General features: G+C 42.6%; 1 protein-coding gene across 4 annotated transcripts; it reads right to left on the bottom strand.

The window, feature by feature from the left end:
- Positions 1-11,305: 11,305 nt before the first annotated feature.
- LOC123064373 (protein argonaute MEL1) lies at positions 11,306-15,561 on the bottom strand. 4 transcript variants are annotated; one of them, XR_006430692.1, is made up of 7 exons: positions 15,116-15,561; positions 14,898-15,038; positions 14,730-14,803; positions 14,541-14,635; positions 14,437-14,468; positions 13,862-14,029; positions 11,306-12,687 (listed from the first exon to the last, which is right to left on the bottom strand). XR_006430692.1 is itself a non-coding variant. In XM_044487864.1 (6 exons), the coding sequence occupies exons 1-6, from the start codon at positions 15,157-15,159 to the stop codon at positions 13,938-13,940; spliced, it is 462 nt and encodes a 153-aa protein (XP_044343799.1). In that variant the 5' UTR covers positions 15,160-15,561; the 3' UTR covers positions 12,719-13,937. The 4 variants fall into 4 exon arrangements, 1 of the variants encoding a protein (XP_044343799.1); XR_006430690.1 differs by having other exon boundaries at positions 14,914-15,038; XR_006430691.1 differs by having other exon boundaries at positions 14,898-15,561.
- Positions 15,562-15,574: the final 13 nt, after the last annotated feature.

The raw sequence follows: 15,574 nt of genomic DNA, 5'->3' as shown, positions 1-15,574 counted from the left end.
TTGGAAGCACAACATATACAAACATATGCATGGTACAAAACAAAAACATGCGAAAGGGACAAGTAACTTTCAATGTAAACAATTTAAGCACGAGTTACCACAAGGAGGAACATTGGGTATAAGATAGAAACTTGATAATCCGAATGACTTGGCTTGAGACAATATGAATGATGAAGACCCCTTAACTCTTCATAATGTAGTCAAGTCTCCAATGCCCTCCAACAACACCTATTGATCAATTTTGAGCTTGTTGGTCTGCAACCAAGTTGAGTCCTAAGAGGTTAGTCACAATAGGCTTGGCAACCCAAATGGTTCTTTGCTTGAAACCACTTTGAGTACCAAAAGACTTGGCAACCACATTGCCAACCTTATCCTTCCCAAGAGAATAGATATCATTAATAATAATTGGGTTGGATAAGTTACCACTAGTTCATGAGGAAGCAAGGTGACCTTTCTCACGACATAGCTAGCAACGTCTACTCTTCACTTTCTTCTCACTTGATTTCTCAACTTGAGAAGCACTAGCTTGAGTTTTCTTAGGAAGATGCCTTTCTTCAACTTGAGGTTGAGCATGAGAATGAACTTGTGGCCGCGTCCCTTGTTGCTTGTCACTAATGGCCTTCTTCTTCAAAGGGCAAGATCTAACATGATGCCCTTCAATTTTGCACTAGAAGCAAATGATCTTGGCCGAATTCTTGACTTGTTTTTGGCCCTTCTTCTTGATGCTCTTGGAATTCTTCTTATTATTATTGGAGTTGAATCCAAGTCCACCTTTGTCATTGGTTTTTTTGCACTCTAAAGATATTGTTGAGTATGGCCTTCCCTTCGTGACAATTTTCCAAGTCTTTCTTCAAAGAAGTGACTTGGGACTTGAGCTCTTTGATTTCCTCTACATGGTTAGCCTCAACACAAGCACTAGAGGAAGTATAAGCTTCATCGTTAGAGCAACAAGGCAAGGAAAATAATTCATCACAAGATGTACCAATGTTATGCATGGATAAATTACGAGGACTAACACAAGGCAATATAGCATTTTGACTAAAAGTAGTGCTAGTATCACATGAGGCTCACTAGATGTTACCTTAGCAATCATGGCCTCATGAGCTATCTTTAGAACATTTTGGGATACTAGAAGATCATTATGAGAGCTTGAGATCTTTTCATGGCTTTCTTCCAATTTCCCATAATTGCTAGATAGCAACTCAAGTTGAGCCCGTAGCTCAACATTCTCCTTCAAAATGGATGCTTTACTATAAATAGAGTTACTAGCACAAGCATCATCAATGATAGCAAGAGGAGAAGGCAACTTTTCAAGCTCTTTAGAATATGAAGCTTTAAGTTGTGCATGAGACTCGGTGAGTTTGATGAGCTCACTCTTAATGAATCTTGAGCCATTTTTGAGGTGCCCAAAGTCTTCAAGGAGTTCAGCATGCGCAACTTCAAGCTTCTACTTTTTAGTTTCAAAATCATTGGCCACCTCAGAAGCTCTATCATGAGATTCCTTCACTCTAGATAGTTATAGAGCAAAAGTCTCCTCAAGAGATTCAGAGGTGGTTTGTTCATGTTCAAGAGCTTGAGATAGCTCCGCGATCTCATTTGCGTAATCACGCTCATGAGCTTCCATTTTATCAATGGTGACCTCATGCTCCTCTAGATGAGATTCCAACTCCTCAATGTATTTCTTGCCCTCAATGGCAATAGAAATGATTTCCATGAAGTTGGAACGAGCAAGTTTATTTTTGTGAAGAGCTTTAAAAATCATTTCCCCCTTAATTTTTAAGGAAGCAATAGTATCATTCTCTTCATCATTATCCTCATATCATTAGCATTAACAGCATCATCAAGAGACATATTGGGGTTCAAAGTAGGAGATACCTTTGACGCCTTAGCCATAAGGCAAAAAGCAATAGATGATGGTGTAGGATCCCTTGAGTAACCATTGAAGACCACATCTTGTTCCATGGAGTGTTGGGTTTCCTCTACATTGTTAGCACAACAACTAGAGGAAATACAAGCATTTTTATCATGGAAACAAGACATAGCAAGCATATCATCATGAGATTTAGTCAAGCAATTTGTACATGATATGCAAGGACTATCAACACAAGCATGTGAGACATTTGTAGTGCTCGAAGTGTTAAAGTCCAAAGAAGAAGCATTGCAATAAGATAGTGGTGAAGGATCATCGATAATAAGCACACTATCATCCAATGGTCAACACTACTCACCATATCATTACCTTGTGGAAAACCACATGTAGGTGAAGTAGAGGCAGTTGAGAAGACAACACGGCCAGAGGTGGAGGAAGAACAATCATCCCCACAAATCTTGGACACACCATATTTATCTTGAAGCTTCGTGCACAACTCATGAGCATCCCGAAACGGCATGAGTAGAAAGATAACAACATTGCTCAAAGCATCGAAAAGCACATTAGAAGCTTGAGCATTAAGATAAGAGTTTTTCTAATCCTCTAAAGATAATATTTGGGGATCCTTTGGAGTAGAAAAATCCATATCTACAATTCGTCTAAATTTGGGTCCATGACCCTAACGACATTAAGCATGTGAATTACCCAAACATCAAAATTTGTGCCATCGAAACTAAGAGTATTAGAGAATCCTAAACCCCTAGTCGACATCCTTACTCTCTAGGCGGTTAAGCCCTATAAAGAGAGACGAGGCTCTGATACCAATTGAAAGATCGAGGATGTCGCCTAGAGGGGGGTGAATAGGTGCTTTAAAATAATTACGGTTTAGGCTTGAACAAATGCGGAATAAACCTAGCGGTTAATTTGTCAAGCACAAAACCTACAACAACTAGGCTCACCTATGTGCACCAACAACTTATGCTAAGAAAGATAAAAAACTAAGTGAAAGCAAGATATATGACAAGAAAAAATATGGCTATCACAAAGTAAAGTGCATAACTAAAGGGCTCGGGTAAGAGATAACCGGGGCACGCGGAGACGACGATGTATCCCGAAGTTCACACGCTCGCGGATGCTAATCTCCGTTTGGAGCGGTGTGGAGGCACAATGCTCCCCAAGAAGACACTAGGGCCACTGTAATCTCCTCACACCCTTGCACAATGCAAGATGCCGTGATTCCACTAAGGGACCCTTGAGGGTGGTCACCGAATCCATACAAATAGCAACCCTTGGGGGAGGTCACCGAACCCGTACACTTTGGCAACCCTTGGGCGCGGTCACCGGTACCCGTCAAATTGCTCGAGGCGATCTCCACAACCTAATTGGAGACCCCGATGCTTGCCCGGAGCATTATACCACAATGATTGAGCTCCGAACAACACCGACCGTCTAGGGTGCCAAGGCACCCAAGAGGAACAAGCTCTAGGGTGCCCAAACACCCAAGAGTAATAAGCTTCTCAAACTTCACTTCCACGTATCACCGTGGAGAACTCAAACCGATGCACCAAATGCAATGGCAAGGGCACACGGAGTGCAGTCCTTCTCTCCCAAATCCCACCAAAGCAACTAATGCTAGGGAGGAAAATGAGAGGAAGAATGAAAGAAGAATACGAAGAACTCCATGATCTAGATCCAAGGGGTTCCCCTCACTTAGAGGAGAAAGTGATTGGTGGAAACGTGGATCTAGATCTCCTCTCTCTATTCCCTCAAGAACTAGCAAGAATCATTGGAGAGATTGAGAGTTAGCAAGCTCGAAGAAGGTCAACAATGGGGGAAGAACACGAGCTGAAGAGATAAGGTTCATTGGGGAAGAAGACCCCCTTTTTATAGGTGGGGAAAAATCAACCGTTATGCTCACAGCCCGCACAGAGCGGTACTACCGCTCGACCTCACGGTACTACCGCTAGGGGTAGCGGTACTACCTCAAAGGGTAGCGGTACTATTGATTGCGAGTGGTACTAAAAAATACATCCGTTCCTAGCACCGCTGTAGAAGCCGCGGTAGTACTGCTCTGTAGCGGTAGTAAAACATTACATCCGCTCCAATCCATGGTAGTACCGCTCCGGACCAAAAACTCGTCACAAGTCCAGCAATTTCTGCAAACGGACTCTGAATTCAACAAAACCAAGTTTCTTGGAAAGCTAACAACATGGGCTAACACAATCTTCATATAAATATCAATAAGAAGCAAATAAGAAAAGTCCCATGAGAAAATGGTGAGAACCCTTCCTCGAGAAAGACCTGTAAAACCTCCAACACCGAAGATGCGATAGAAGAAGCAAATGAAATCAGTTTTTGATGTACTAGAGCTTGTCACGAAGATAACCACAAGCTCTAAAACCTCAAAAGAAAATACAAATAAGAATCAAGAAAGATGATGCAAGGATGCAATGGTTTGATCCCTCGACGAACGATACGATCAAGCTACTCACTTGAGAGCCTCCCTTGATAGTACGGCTATCGATCCTATAACCCAATCTCCAAACTATCACCATGAATCCGGTAAAATATTAAACCTATCAAGGAAAAATCTTTTCCTTGCACAATGTCTAATTGAGCTAGATGATGACGATCTTGACTTCCTTAATTTGGACCACCTTTCGTGATTGCGTAGGCTTGGTGAAGACTAGATGATTGCTCCCCCATACTCCACTATGGGTGAGCCACTCTTCGGCACATCTTCACAAGTCCATTGACACCACAATGGATGACAAGCATCATGCACTTGATCTCTTCGTGATGCTGCACTTGAACTTGCACACGGCAATCTTGATGATGATCACCAGTTGATGTCATCCTCTCCATGGGTTGAGTGATATCTTCCTCTTGACGCAAGCACATGGACACGTACCTACCCCCACATGGAACTCTCGCATAGACCACAGGTTAGTACACAAAGCGCAATGGTAATGCTTACCATACCATGGGATCACTTGATCCCTCTCGGTACATCTTCTTCACTTTGTGAGTTGATCAACTTGATTCACTCTAGACTTAGTCTTGATCAACCTTGAATCTTTCCAACTCTCTTCGTTTGGATGATGTCTTGAAGGTAAACATGAATGATCACACAATCTTCTTCTTCAAGACATGCTAGCAATAAGCTCAACACTCACATGACCAATCTTTGGATAATTCCTTAATAGCACCTTGGTCAACTCATAAACTCCTTGAAACCAACACATGGACTTAAAGAAAAGCCTATGGACAAATCCTTCAAATATAACTCAATGCAACCATTAGACCATAGAGAATGTCATCAATTACCAAAACCACACATGGGGGCACCGCATGTCCTTTCAAAGGGAACGACGCGAGAAAACCGCCCCACCGATTTGACAAGTCAAAACGGTTTTTCACTCCGACCAGCACTCACCATCACCGAATTGAGCTATGGCCTACCGCACCACCGCCACCGAATGTCACACCCTGGCCACCACGCCGCCCACACGACTGTAGTCGCCAAACAATGGCTAAGCTGCATGCTCCGCCCCTAGCGCCACGGCTCCCACCACCAAGGTCGCCGCCTCGACATCCATGGCACCAACTCCATCCTTGCCACAGGCTTGTAACCAAGATAGCAGAATAGACGGGTGGGAAGGCACCTCCTTCCACACCCCTGAATAGCTGCCAGGTCCACGCCTGGCCAGAGCTGGCCTGCACCGCCCCACCTTGGCCCAACCGGGCAAAGCCGAGCTCATCGGTGGCATGCCACCACTAGACCGAAGGCAAGGACGATGACGTCATGCCCCCCACCCCTTCACAATTGATCATCCCTCAATGGTGGATCGAGCTGGGGAAAGTCCAACCCTTCAGTGCCCCCTGTACAAACACAACTTTGTAATTGAGTGGAGACCACCACACGAGTCGCTCACCAACAGACTAACGCTGGAGTGTGCACTAGGATGCAAACCAACCTGGAGCACCACCATGGGTTACAACCACGCCATCACAGCCCACATCCATGCAGGGACCCGGAGGGTTGCTGCCACCATCCAGCACCGCACGTTGGCCACAAGTGGTCAAATTCGGACTATTCTGACCAAACCAGCGCCCATCATGCGCTCTGCAGTGGATCTGACGTGTCTCCTAGCCGAAGAATAGAAGAGCGAGAGGCCGACACACACTTTTCACTCCATTGTGTGAATTTTTCTATCCGATATATGATCATCATCGTGGATTGTTCATTGCATTCATTTTGAAGTAATCACTTATAACATTATAGATGTGTCATTCTTCCACCTATAGTATTAACTCTCTAAGGGAAACTCCAATGCGGTACATCAAAACAGACACCACCAAACGTCCGCACACACGTTTTGACGTGTCCTCTGATAGTGGAGCGGAAGACAGACATCCAACCGTATCCACCAAATGTCCGCTCTTTTTCAAATGAAGAGACAATTGAAAAAGATAAAGAGAAAAGATGGGTTTGGTGCAGTTTGAGACTGAGTTGATGTGTTTGTAGCATGTTTGGACTCCCACAAACCATTTCTATGTTTGGTTCCGGTTTATGGAATTTCAAACATTCAGATAAGTTCATAGAACATTTGGTGGATATTATTGGATGGTAAAGTGTCCAGACACGCCGGTTCAGATATTTGGGGACGATTTGAAGAATGAGGTTGGAGTTGACCTAAAGAGCGTGAATGATGAATTTGAGGCCTCATGTTGATGTACATTACAACCTTTTAAATTCTCCTCTTTTTTTTCTCAAGCCTGAAATATTCAGCCCCCCCCCCTTCCCGACCTCTGAATAAACAGTTTTGTTATTAACAAGATGAATATCTTATGCCTCGCTATTCGATATCCATTTCAAATCTAGTTTCAGGCAGAAAAAAGAAGATATTTGTGTGTTCATTTTCAAAATTGCAGTAGCACTACAACTATCACATTATGTTCTATGATGATGATATATTTTACTCAAAACATTTATTAGTGTATACCACCGAAAGATTTTGTTTTCCATATGATTTGTTCGGAGAAGCCTTGGCTTCCTGTATACATCTGAATTTCATATTTTTGATGGTTTGAGCAGTGAAGTGGAAAAATAGCCAAGCTTTCGGCAAATTAATTTTGGAACTATCTCAACTCAGAGAGTTACAAGCCACTGTACAACCGCCACCGAACATCACACCCTGGCCACCGCGCCGCCCACACGATCGTAGTCGCCAAACAAGGGCTAAGTGATACGTCTCTATCGTATCTATAATTTTTGATTGTTCCATGCCAATATTCTTCAACTTTCATATACTTTTGGCATCTTTTTATACTATTTTTGGGACTAACATATTGATCCAGTGCCCAGTGCCAGTTCCTGTCTGTTGCATGTTTTATGTTTCATAGAAAACCAATATCAAATGGAGTCCAAACGGGATAAAAACGGACGGAGAATTATTTTGGAATATTTGGGATTTTCCGGAGGAAGAATCAACGCGAAACGGTGTCCGAATGGCCACGAGATAGAGGGCGCGCCCTGGGCTCTCGTGGGCCACCCATAAGGCGGTTGATACCCTTCGTTTGCCGCAAGAAAGCTAATTTTACGAGAAAAATCTGGGCAAAAGATTCACCCCAATCGGAGTTACGGATCTCCAGATATAAAGGAAACGGTGAAGGGGTAGAATCAGGGAACGCAGAAACAGAGAGATAGATCCAATCTCGGAGGGGCTCTCGCCCCTCCCAAGCCATGGGAGCCAAGGACCAGAGGGGAAACCCTTCTCCCATCTAGGGAGGAGGTCAAGGAAGAAGAAGAAGAAGGGGCCCTCTCTCCCCCTTGCTTCCGGTGGTGCCGGAGCGCTGCCGGGGGCCATCATCATCACCGCGATCTTCACCAACACCGCCGTCATCTTCACCAACATCTCCATCACCTTCCCCCTTCTATATTCAGCGGTCCACTCTCCAGCATCCCGCTATACCCTCTACTTGAACCTGGTGCTTTATGCTTCATATTATTATCCAATGATGTGTTGCCATCCTATGATGTTTGAGTAGATTTCTATTGTCCTATCGATGATTGATGAATTGCTATGATTGGTTTGAGTTGCATGTTTTATTATTGGTGCTGTCCTATTGTGCCCTCCGTGTCGCGCAAGCGTGAGGGATTCCCGCAGTAGGGTGTTGCAATGCATTCATGATTCGCTTATAGTGGGTTGCGTGAGTGACTGAAACACAAACCTGAGTAGGGGGATTATGCGTATGGGATAAAGGGGACTTGGTACTTTAATGCTATGGTTGGGTTTTACCTTAATGAATCTTTAGTAGTTGCGGATGCTTGCTAGAGTTCCAATCATAAGTGCATAGGATCCAAGTAGAGAAAGTATGTTAGCTTATGCCTCTCCCTCAAATAGAATTGCAATAGTGATTATCGGTCTAGTAACATAGTCAGTTTCTTAGGGACAATTTCACAACTCCTACCACCACTTTTCCACACTCGCTATATTTAATTTCTTGCATCTTTATCTAAACAGCCCCTAGCTTTTATTTACGTGCTCTTTATTATCTTGCAAACCTACAAAGTACTTCTAGTTTCATACTTTTTCTAGGTAAAGCGAACGTCAAGCGTGCGTAGAGTTGTATCGGTGGTCGATAGAACTTGAGGGAATATTTATTCTACCTTTAGCTCCTCGTTGGGTTCGACACTCTTACTTATCGAAAACTGTTGCGATCCTTTTACCGTTGCACATGATGATTTTGATGAATATAATATGCATGTGCTTGCTACTCCTACTTGCAATTACTATGAAATAGGAACTATATCTCCGCCTCTTTATGTTTCCAATGTGATAAAATTGCAAGAAATTGTTTATACTATGCATTGGCCTTTACTTGGTGTGCATGAATTGTTCTTTTATGACATGCCGATGCATAGGAAGAGAGTTAGACTTTGTTGTTGCATGATATATGTTACTTTGTGCTCACTACTAAATTACAAATCATTGTTAATTAAAATTGGCTCTGATATACCTTGGGATCCGGGTGGATCCATTACTTGAGCACTAAATGCCTAGCTTAATGGCTTTAAAGAAAGCGCTGCCAGGGAGACAACCCGGAAGTTTTATAGAGTCATTTATTTCTTTTGTGTGCTTTCATATAGTTTAAAAACAAAAAAATAAAGAGGGGGACCTAAAAACTTTTCAAAAAGGAAAGTGAAAGTAAGAAAGACAAGCATTGTTGAAGTGGGAGCTAGCCTTGAACTTTGTTCATGCTCATGGAAACTTTGTGAATCTTAATTATTGAAACTTTTCATCAAAAATAATTATCTCCTTGTACAATTCCATTGTATTATAAAAATAATGTGCCAAGGTTTGCCTTTAGGATGTTTAGAATGCTTGTTGGTTTGTACGGTGCAGGACAGAAACTTTGGCTGTAGTGCGCGATTTTACATTTTTAACTGGAACGTCCATTGGTTCTGATTCCTTTTGCACTGTCTTGCTATACAACTTGTTTATGTTTCCTAATTTTGGTAGAATTTGTGGGGTACCAGAAGTATGGTGGATGTTCAGATTGCTACAGACTATTCTGTTTTTGACAAATTCTGTTTTTGATGCATAGTTTGCTTGTTTTGATGAATCTATCAATTTATATCAGTGGATTAAGCCATGGAAAAGTGATGTTACAGTAGACACGATGCAAAAACAAAATATGAATTGGTTTTATACAGTACTTAGAGTGGTGATTTTCTTTATTATACTAATGGATCTTACCGAGTTTTCTGTTGAAGTTTTGTGTGGATGAAGTGTCTAATCGAGGATGTCTTGATGTGAGGAAAAGGAAGAGAGGCAAGAGATCAAGATTGGGGATGCCCGAGGCACCCCAAGTAAATATTCAAGGAGACTCAAGCGTCTAAGCTTGGGGATGCCCCGGAAGGCATCCCCTCTTTCTTCAACAAGTATCGATATGTTTTCGTATCCGTTTCATTTATGCACTATGTGCAAGTCTTGGAGCGTCTTTTGCATTTGGTTTTCATTTTTCTTTTATGCACCATGCTGGTATGAGATAGTCCTTGGTTGATTTATAGAATGCTCATTGCACTTCACTTATATCTTTTGAGTATGGCTTTATAGGATGCTTCATGTGCTTCACTTATATCATTTGAAGTTTGGATTGCCTGTTTCTCTTCACATAGAAAACCGCCATTTGTAGAATACTCTCTTGCTTCACTTATATCTATTTAGAGAGATGACAGGAATTGGTCATTCACATGGTTAGTCATAAAATCCTACATAAACTTGTAGGTCGTTGAATATGATATGTTTGATTCCTTGCAATAGTTTTGCGATATAAAGATGGTGATGTTAGAGTCATGCTAGTGGGTGGTTGTGGATTGTAGAGACACTTGTGTTGAGGTTTGCAAGTCCCGTAGCATGCACGTATGGTAACCGTTCACTACAAGAAATATGTCAACTTGTGACCTTGACTATTGGTCACTGAAAGGTCATTGTTTTTCATTTGCGACCTTTTTGTGGCCAAAAATGGAAGGTCAAAAGCTGGCAGTCGTAAACTGAAATTAACGACCTTCTCTGTGAGAAGGTCGTAGACGTTTACGACCAAAATAGAAGGTCGTTGAACCCATGACCTTTTGTTTTGGTCACTGGCTGTCTACCCTAGCCACGTCGGATCCGACATGGCAATCTGACGTGGCAAAACTACGACCAATTCAAAAGGTCATTGACAAGATTCAGCCCGGTCCGATTAGGTGTTTTAGATGGGCCGAGCCCATTAATTCAGCCTTTTTAATATATATTTTTCCTATCAATTTTTGGTGACTTCACGGGCCAAGCCCAACATTTTAGCATTTTTTTTCTAGACCATGGCCTTTTAATATCTGTTTCTTTTTTGGGCCTCGGCCTTTTTTACGCATTTCTATTTAATTTTCAGCCTTAATTGATGCCAATATGTTTCAGGCCTCTTTTCAAAGCCCAACCAGCCAATATGTTTCAGGCCTCTTTTCAAAGCCCAACTAGCCAATATGTTTCAGGCCTCTTTGCAAAGCCCAACCAGATTAGGTCCGATAGACATTTCAGTACTTCTTCCATTTGGATCGTGCCTCTTCTTTTGTAGAATAGACATACACAATCAGCACAAATTCAATACAGCATATACTTTTTCGGCCACTTTCAGCCCAAGAATGCATTTCAAGTAAACAACGGATAATATTGTGAGTATATGTACATAAATACCAGCATTCGAGTAACATGTGCAACAGTACATCAAAATTCTCAACAAATTTAGCATTACAAGTCAATAACATATAAAGCAAGTCGCTAACTAGGGCTTCAAGCTTTCTCCGAATTTCTTCGGGTAGAATTCCTGTAAAGGAGAGGAACATCCACATGTTTAGAGTCTCAACATGGGCAATATTTGTTAGCAATAAAATAGAAAAATTAATTCAAGAACCATGCAAGAGCCTAGGTTTTACTATCATTTTGACACCTAGAGTAACATCCAAGAATACCACGAGTTGATGCATTATTCTAGCATAACCAAATTAGAAACATCCCTTGCTGTTCTATTTTAACCTTACTACTACCTCTGTTCCTAAATATATGAGATCTTGGTTCATTTCAGTAATTTAGAAAGAGGGGTGATGGGGCACAGAACCTTGAGGCATTGTTGTGGGGTTGTGGCTGATGAAGGTTACCTTTTGGGGCCCCAACGGCAGCTCCGCCAGATGCAACAGCAACACCTCCAACAACCACAGCAACAACAGCAGCAGCACCAATAATGACTTGCGTGGCATTTCAAATCATCATTACAGAAGAAAAAAATTACATGTACAGATTTTAGCTTTTTCTACCTAAGTACAAATAGCAAAATGGAACATAGGCAGGTTGATTATATTTGACAGAGCTAACTGAACAAAAAAGAGAACATAGCGCTGCGACTTGTTGAGGACAGAAATAATAATGATTGATTCAGAAATTAGTAATATGAGGCTCAGTAAGGTCCTATCTTAGTGCTATGGGGATTAAGAGCATGCACATAGAAAGCTAATTGGCAAACAAAACTTATTGGTCAGTTCTCAACACAGAGCAAACTGGCAAATGATAATGTTTGTTACAATAATTAACAGGGCAGTAGCTCAACCTAAAGAAAGGCAACGGAACTTATATGAAAGAAATCAAGTTGTAAGTGTATAAAGAGCGATCGATGATTCATTCTGGAGACATGGTAGTTTCTTCTAACATATTGTACTATTAAGTAAACTCTCACAAGAAAGATGCCCCAGTAAGTAAGCTGAATGGGTGACAAACTGAATAGTGAAACAAGTTGATAGTTGTACACTATAGTGTTTACGCACAGTCAAACTGAATGAATTTCAGATTATGTTGCATGCATTTGCATAATGAGTAGGTGTTATTTCTGAACACTGGCAATGTGGTTGAACATAACAATAATAGGAATGAAACACACCAAACAGTGCAGATCAGTGATGCAATATAGCACTGTAGGGGAAGGGGACGGGGAAGCAACCAGCAGCAGTAGCAGTAAGGCCAGGGAGGCAACCAGCTCAAGTAAGACATCCTGGAGGAAAAGACGCCCTGGTCATCAGCGAAAGCCTTCTTGGCACTCAACAAGGCGGGCAGGCCGACTCCTCCGGGCGCAAGCTTCAGGAGCTTCCTCTTATAATCGCTCGTCTTGTGCTCCAGTGAGGCGGTCACGGACACCGACCTCTGCGCGACGCCGCTCGAGGGGAGCGCTCCAAAGGGGAGCAGACCTTTCGCTGCAAGACTCATGGATGGTGCCATGTTTGCTCACTAGATGAAATGAATGGAGATGTCATCAGCATGAATCAGAGATAGAACATAATTGTTGTTGTCAGCATCAATTAGAGACAGAACAAAATAATTCTTGTAAAAGCAAAACAGTAATACTAGTAAATACTAGTGCAGTTAACTTGTCGATTAAGAGACTAACGAAACCAGTCACTATAAGCATACTAGAGCTTCAAACCTCAAGCTAAACAGAGTAATACTAGTGCATACAAAACCTCAAGCTAAACACAATATGCAGTACCTAAGAAGTAATCATCATATTTTCACAAAAACAACATGCAATGCAGACATATATACTCACACAAGAAGATCACTGCCTGCAGTTTTATTTAGATGAGATACACTGCAAAAATTTGAAGAGAAAATGACTACACCGAGCAATTTATAATGATGATGTAATTTTTACTAAAAATGACAGGACAGGTTTCAAGTATATCCTCATCATTAACATCAGACAATTCTAAATGCAAACGAGATGGCATTTGTATAGACCTAGAATCTCATATGTTGCCAGAGCTAGAAAAAATGAGATATTCACTAGCAAATGAAAACAGGCACCTGCTGGAAACATCACACTATGAATGAGATATGGTGCATATTTTGCCAGACATAGATGGCATGTGTATAGATCTAGAATTAATCACAAGGGATAGGGAGGGAATTACTCATGTATATTTTTACTAATACTACTAGGTTGCTAGCTAGCTGCACATATACATCTAGTAGTAAGCAGTCACAAGTCATAACACATATCTCATTCCCCTTTTCCACTTCAGGAACTAGTACAATGTACAGCAACATAGGATGATATGTGATGCTACCATCTTATCTTACAACAAGGAAAGCAATAACTCATCTAGCAAGAATGGATTGACAATCAGCTAGTTGTTGGTCCATCATTTTATAGTATGGTGCAAGATGGCTATCATCGATTGAAAAAATCAAGATTGAAGAATTCAAATCGCAATGCGGTTCAAGTTCCAAATTGTTTGGTTGCTACTAGGAGTTAATCAACCATCAACTAACACTTAACAGTACAACAATTTGACCTTAAACAGTAGCCAATATGAGTAGAATATCAGGATTATTAGGAAACAGCACAAAGGTACAGAGAAACTGTGAATAGTAATGAGTTACACAAGACAGTATGCATTACAACTTGCTGGTTTCTTGACTGAAACTGCTGCTGCGGGGCTGCCATGTTGACTGATACACCAGAGTTCATAGCACCATTAAGAGCCGGTTGATTTGGATCCCTTCTCTGCAAGTGGGCATTCTGTTGTTGCAATAGCCGAAGTCTCATCAGGTGTTCCCTTGACTTCATCTAGTGCACCACAAAGAATACCATAAATACAAAAGCATATACAATGAGCATCACACATGACTTGACATACCATGTGCTTTAGAGTGCATGCTTATTTAGAGTTTTAGGCCAAAGGCCGTCAAGCACAGGTCCATTAAGGAGTTAAAGGAACCACCAGTGTGGTTGGATTGCTAACTAGCATCAGAGAAGACACACACAGGTGGGTACAAGGTAATAAGAATACCAGATTACTACAAGTCTACAGCTGCTAGGACTATCAGGATAAGCAAAACATACTAGCAGAGGCATAAGGCAGATGCCCTAAGCTACTAGTATTAATGTCCACAGAAGAATACTCTACTTAGAGAGAAAAAGCACAGATGAAAGTTGAAGCAAATTAAGGCAGAAAACTGAAAGGGGGAACTCACCAACAGAGACCGCACGAGTGCAACGAGCATAGCTGCATATGGATCAGAAATTAACCATCATCAGTCACAACACAACACAACACAACAGAGAGAGAGAGGCTTACGTGTAGCAGAGATTGTTGGTCAGTGACTGAAGCGCATCGGCTGTGAAGTGATTCTCATCATAAAGAACATGGTAGTGTGTTGGCCTGCTAGTTCCCTGAGGAGCATTTTGCAACCACACTCAGTATGCAAGCATTGAAGATCAAGAGCATAGAAAACAAATAGGACATGTGGACAAAGTAAGTGTCTACCTGAATGCCAGCATGGCTGCACAAGTAGAAATCAAACTCTATAGGGTGGCAAATCATGAGGTCAACCACAGTTCCTGCAGGACAGTAGAAGCAGAAACGCACCCAATCACAGTCAGCAATGCTTCAACAAGTAGTAGCAGATAGTTGCAATCAATGACATTGAAATACCAGTGTATTTGCTAACCCGGAAGTATGTTCCCACTCTTGTCAGTCATATCACGCCTCCCATGAACCTCAGGGAATAGCCTGGTGTGATGCATATGGCTGTCGGCGAACTCCTCTCGCAGTGGGAACCTGGCAAAGGATGGCCTTGTCGGCGACCAAGCCCCGGAAGTTAGCATGGAGAACAAATGGTCAAATTAATTTGCAGATCTGAGGGCACTAACTTGTAAATAGCATCGAGAAGGAACACCATGCCAGCATCATCCATTTTTCACTAGCGGCCGCCGGAACAGCACGAGCTCTCCCGCCGGAGATTTGAGGGGCCCGGCTACATCCCGCTCCGCCCACGGCACCCCGCCGTCGGCCGCCATGGAGGGGTTTGCCATCGAGCAGGAAGGGGACTCAGGCTAGGGCTCGGCGTGGGCATGACCGTCGCCAGTCTTGGAGTGCCTGCTCGATCTGGCGGTGGATCGAGGTCGGAGAGATCTGGGAGCGTTGGCCACCCATCGCCTGCGATTCGCTATGGAGGTGGCAATGGTCATAGCGGCCAGTCGGTCTCGGAGGAGGGGCTCGCGGCCATGGAAGAGGGGCTCGCGCGGGCATCAGAGGGGTGTGCGTGCGGCCATGGCATGCGCGGACAGAGAGAGGAAGGAGAAGAGAGCGAGGGGAATCGGCAGTAGGTT

This window comes from Triticum aestivum, chromosome 3B (assembly GCF_018294505.1).
Source record: "Triticum aestivum cultivar Chinese Spring chromosome 3B, IWGSC CS RefSeq v2.1, whole genome shotgun sequence".
NCBI lineage: Eukaryota > Viridiplantae > Streptophyta > Magnoliopsida > Poales > Poaceae > Triticum > Triticum aestivum.
The sequence above is the reverse complement of the archived record's forward strand: the minus strand, read 5'-3'. Positions and strand labels throughout refer to the sequence as shown.

What these genes read in the sequence shown, in the direction of transcription:
- LOC123064373 (XM_044487864.1), bottom strand. Translation starts at nt 15,159, where the DNA reads ATGGATGATGCTGGCATGGTGTTCCTTCTCGATGCTATTTACAA. An exon ending in GAGTGGGAACATACTTCCGG is followed by an intron (nt 14,804 to 14,913) that starts GTTAGCAAATAC and finishes ACTGTCCTGCAG; the next exon opens with GAACTGTGGTTGACCTCATG. An exon ending in CACTCGTGCGGTCTCTGTTG is followed by an intron (nt 14,030 to 14,436) that starts GTGAGTTCCCCC and finishes GTGGTGCACTAG; the next exon opens with ATGAAGTCAAGGGAACACCT.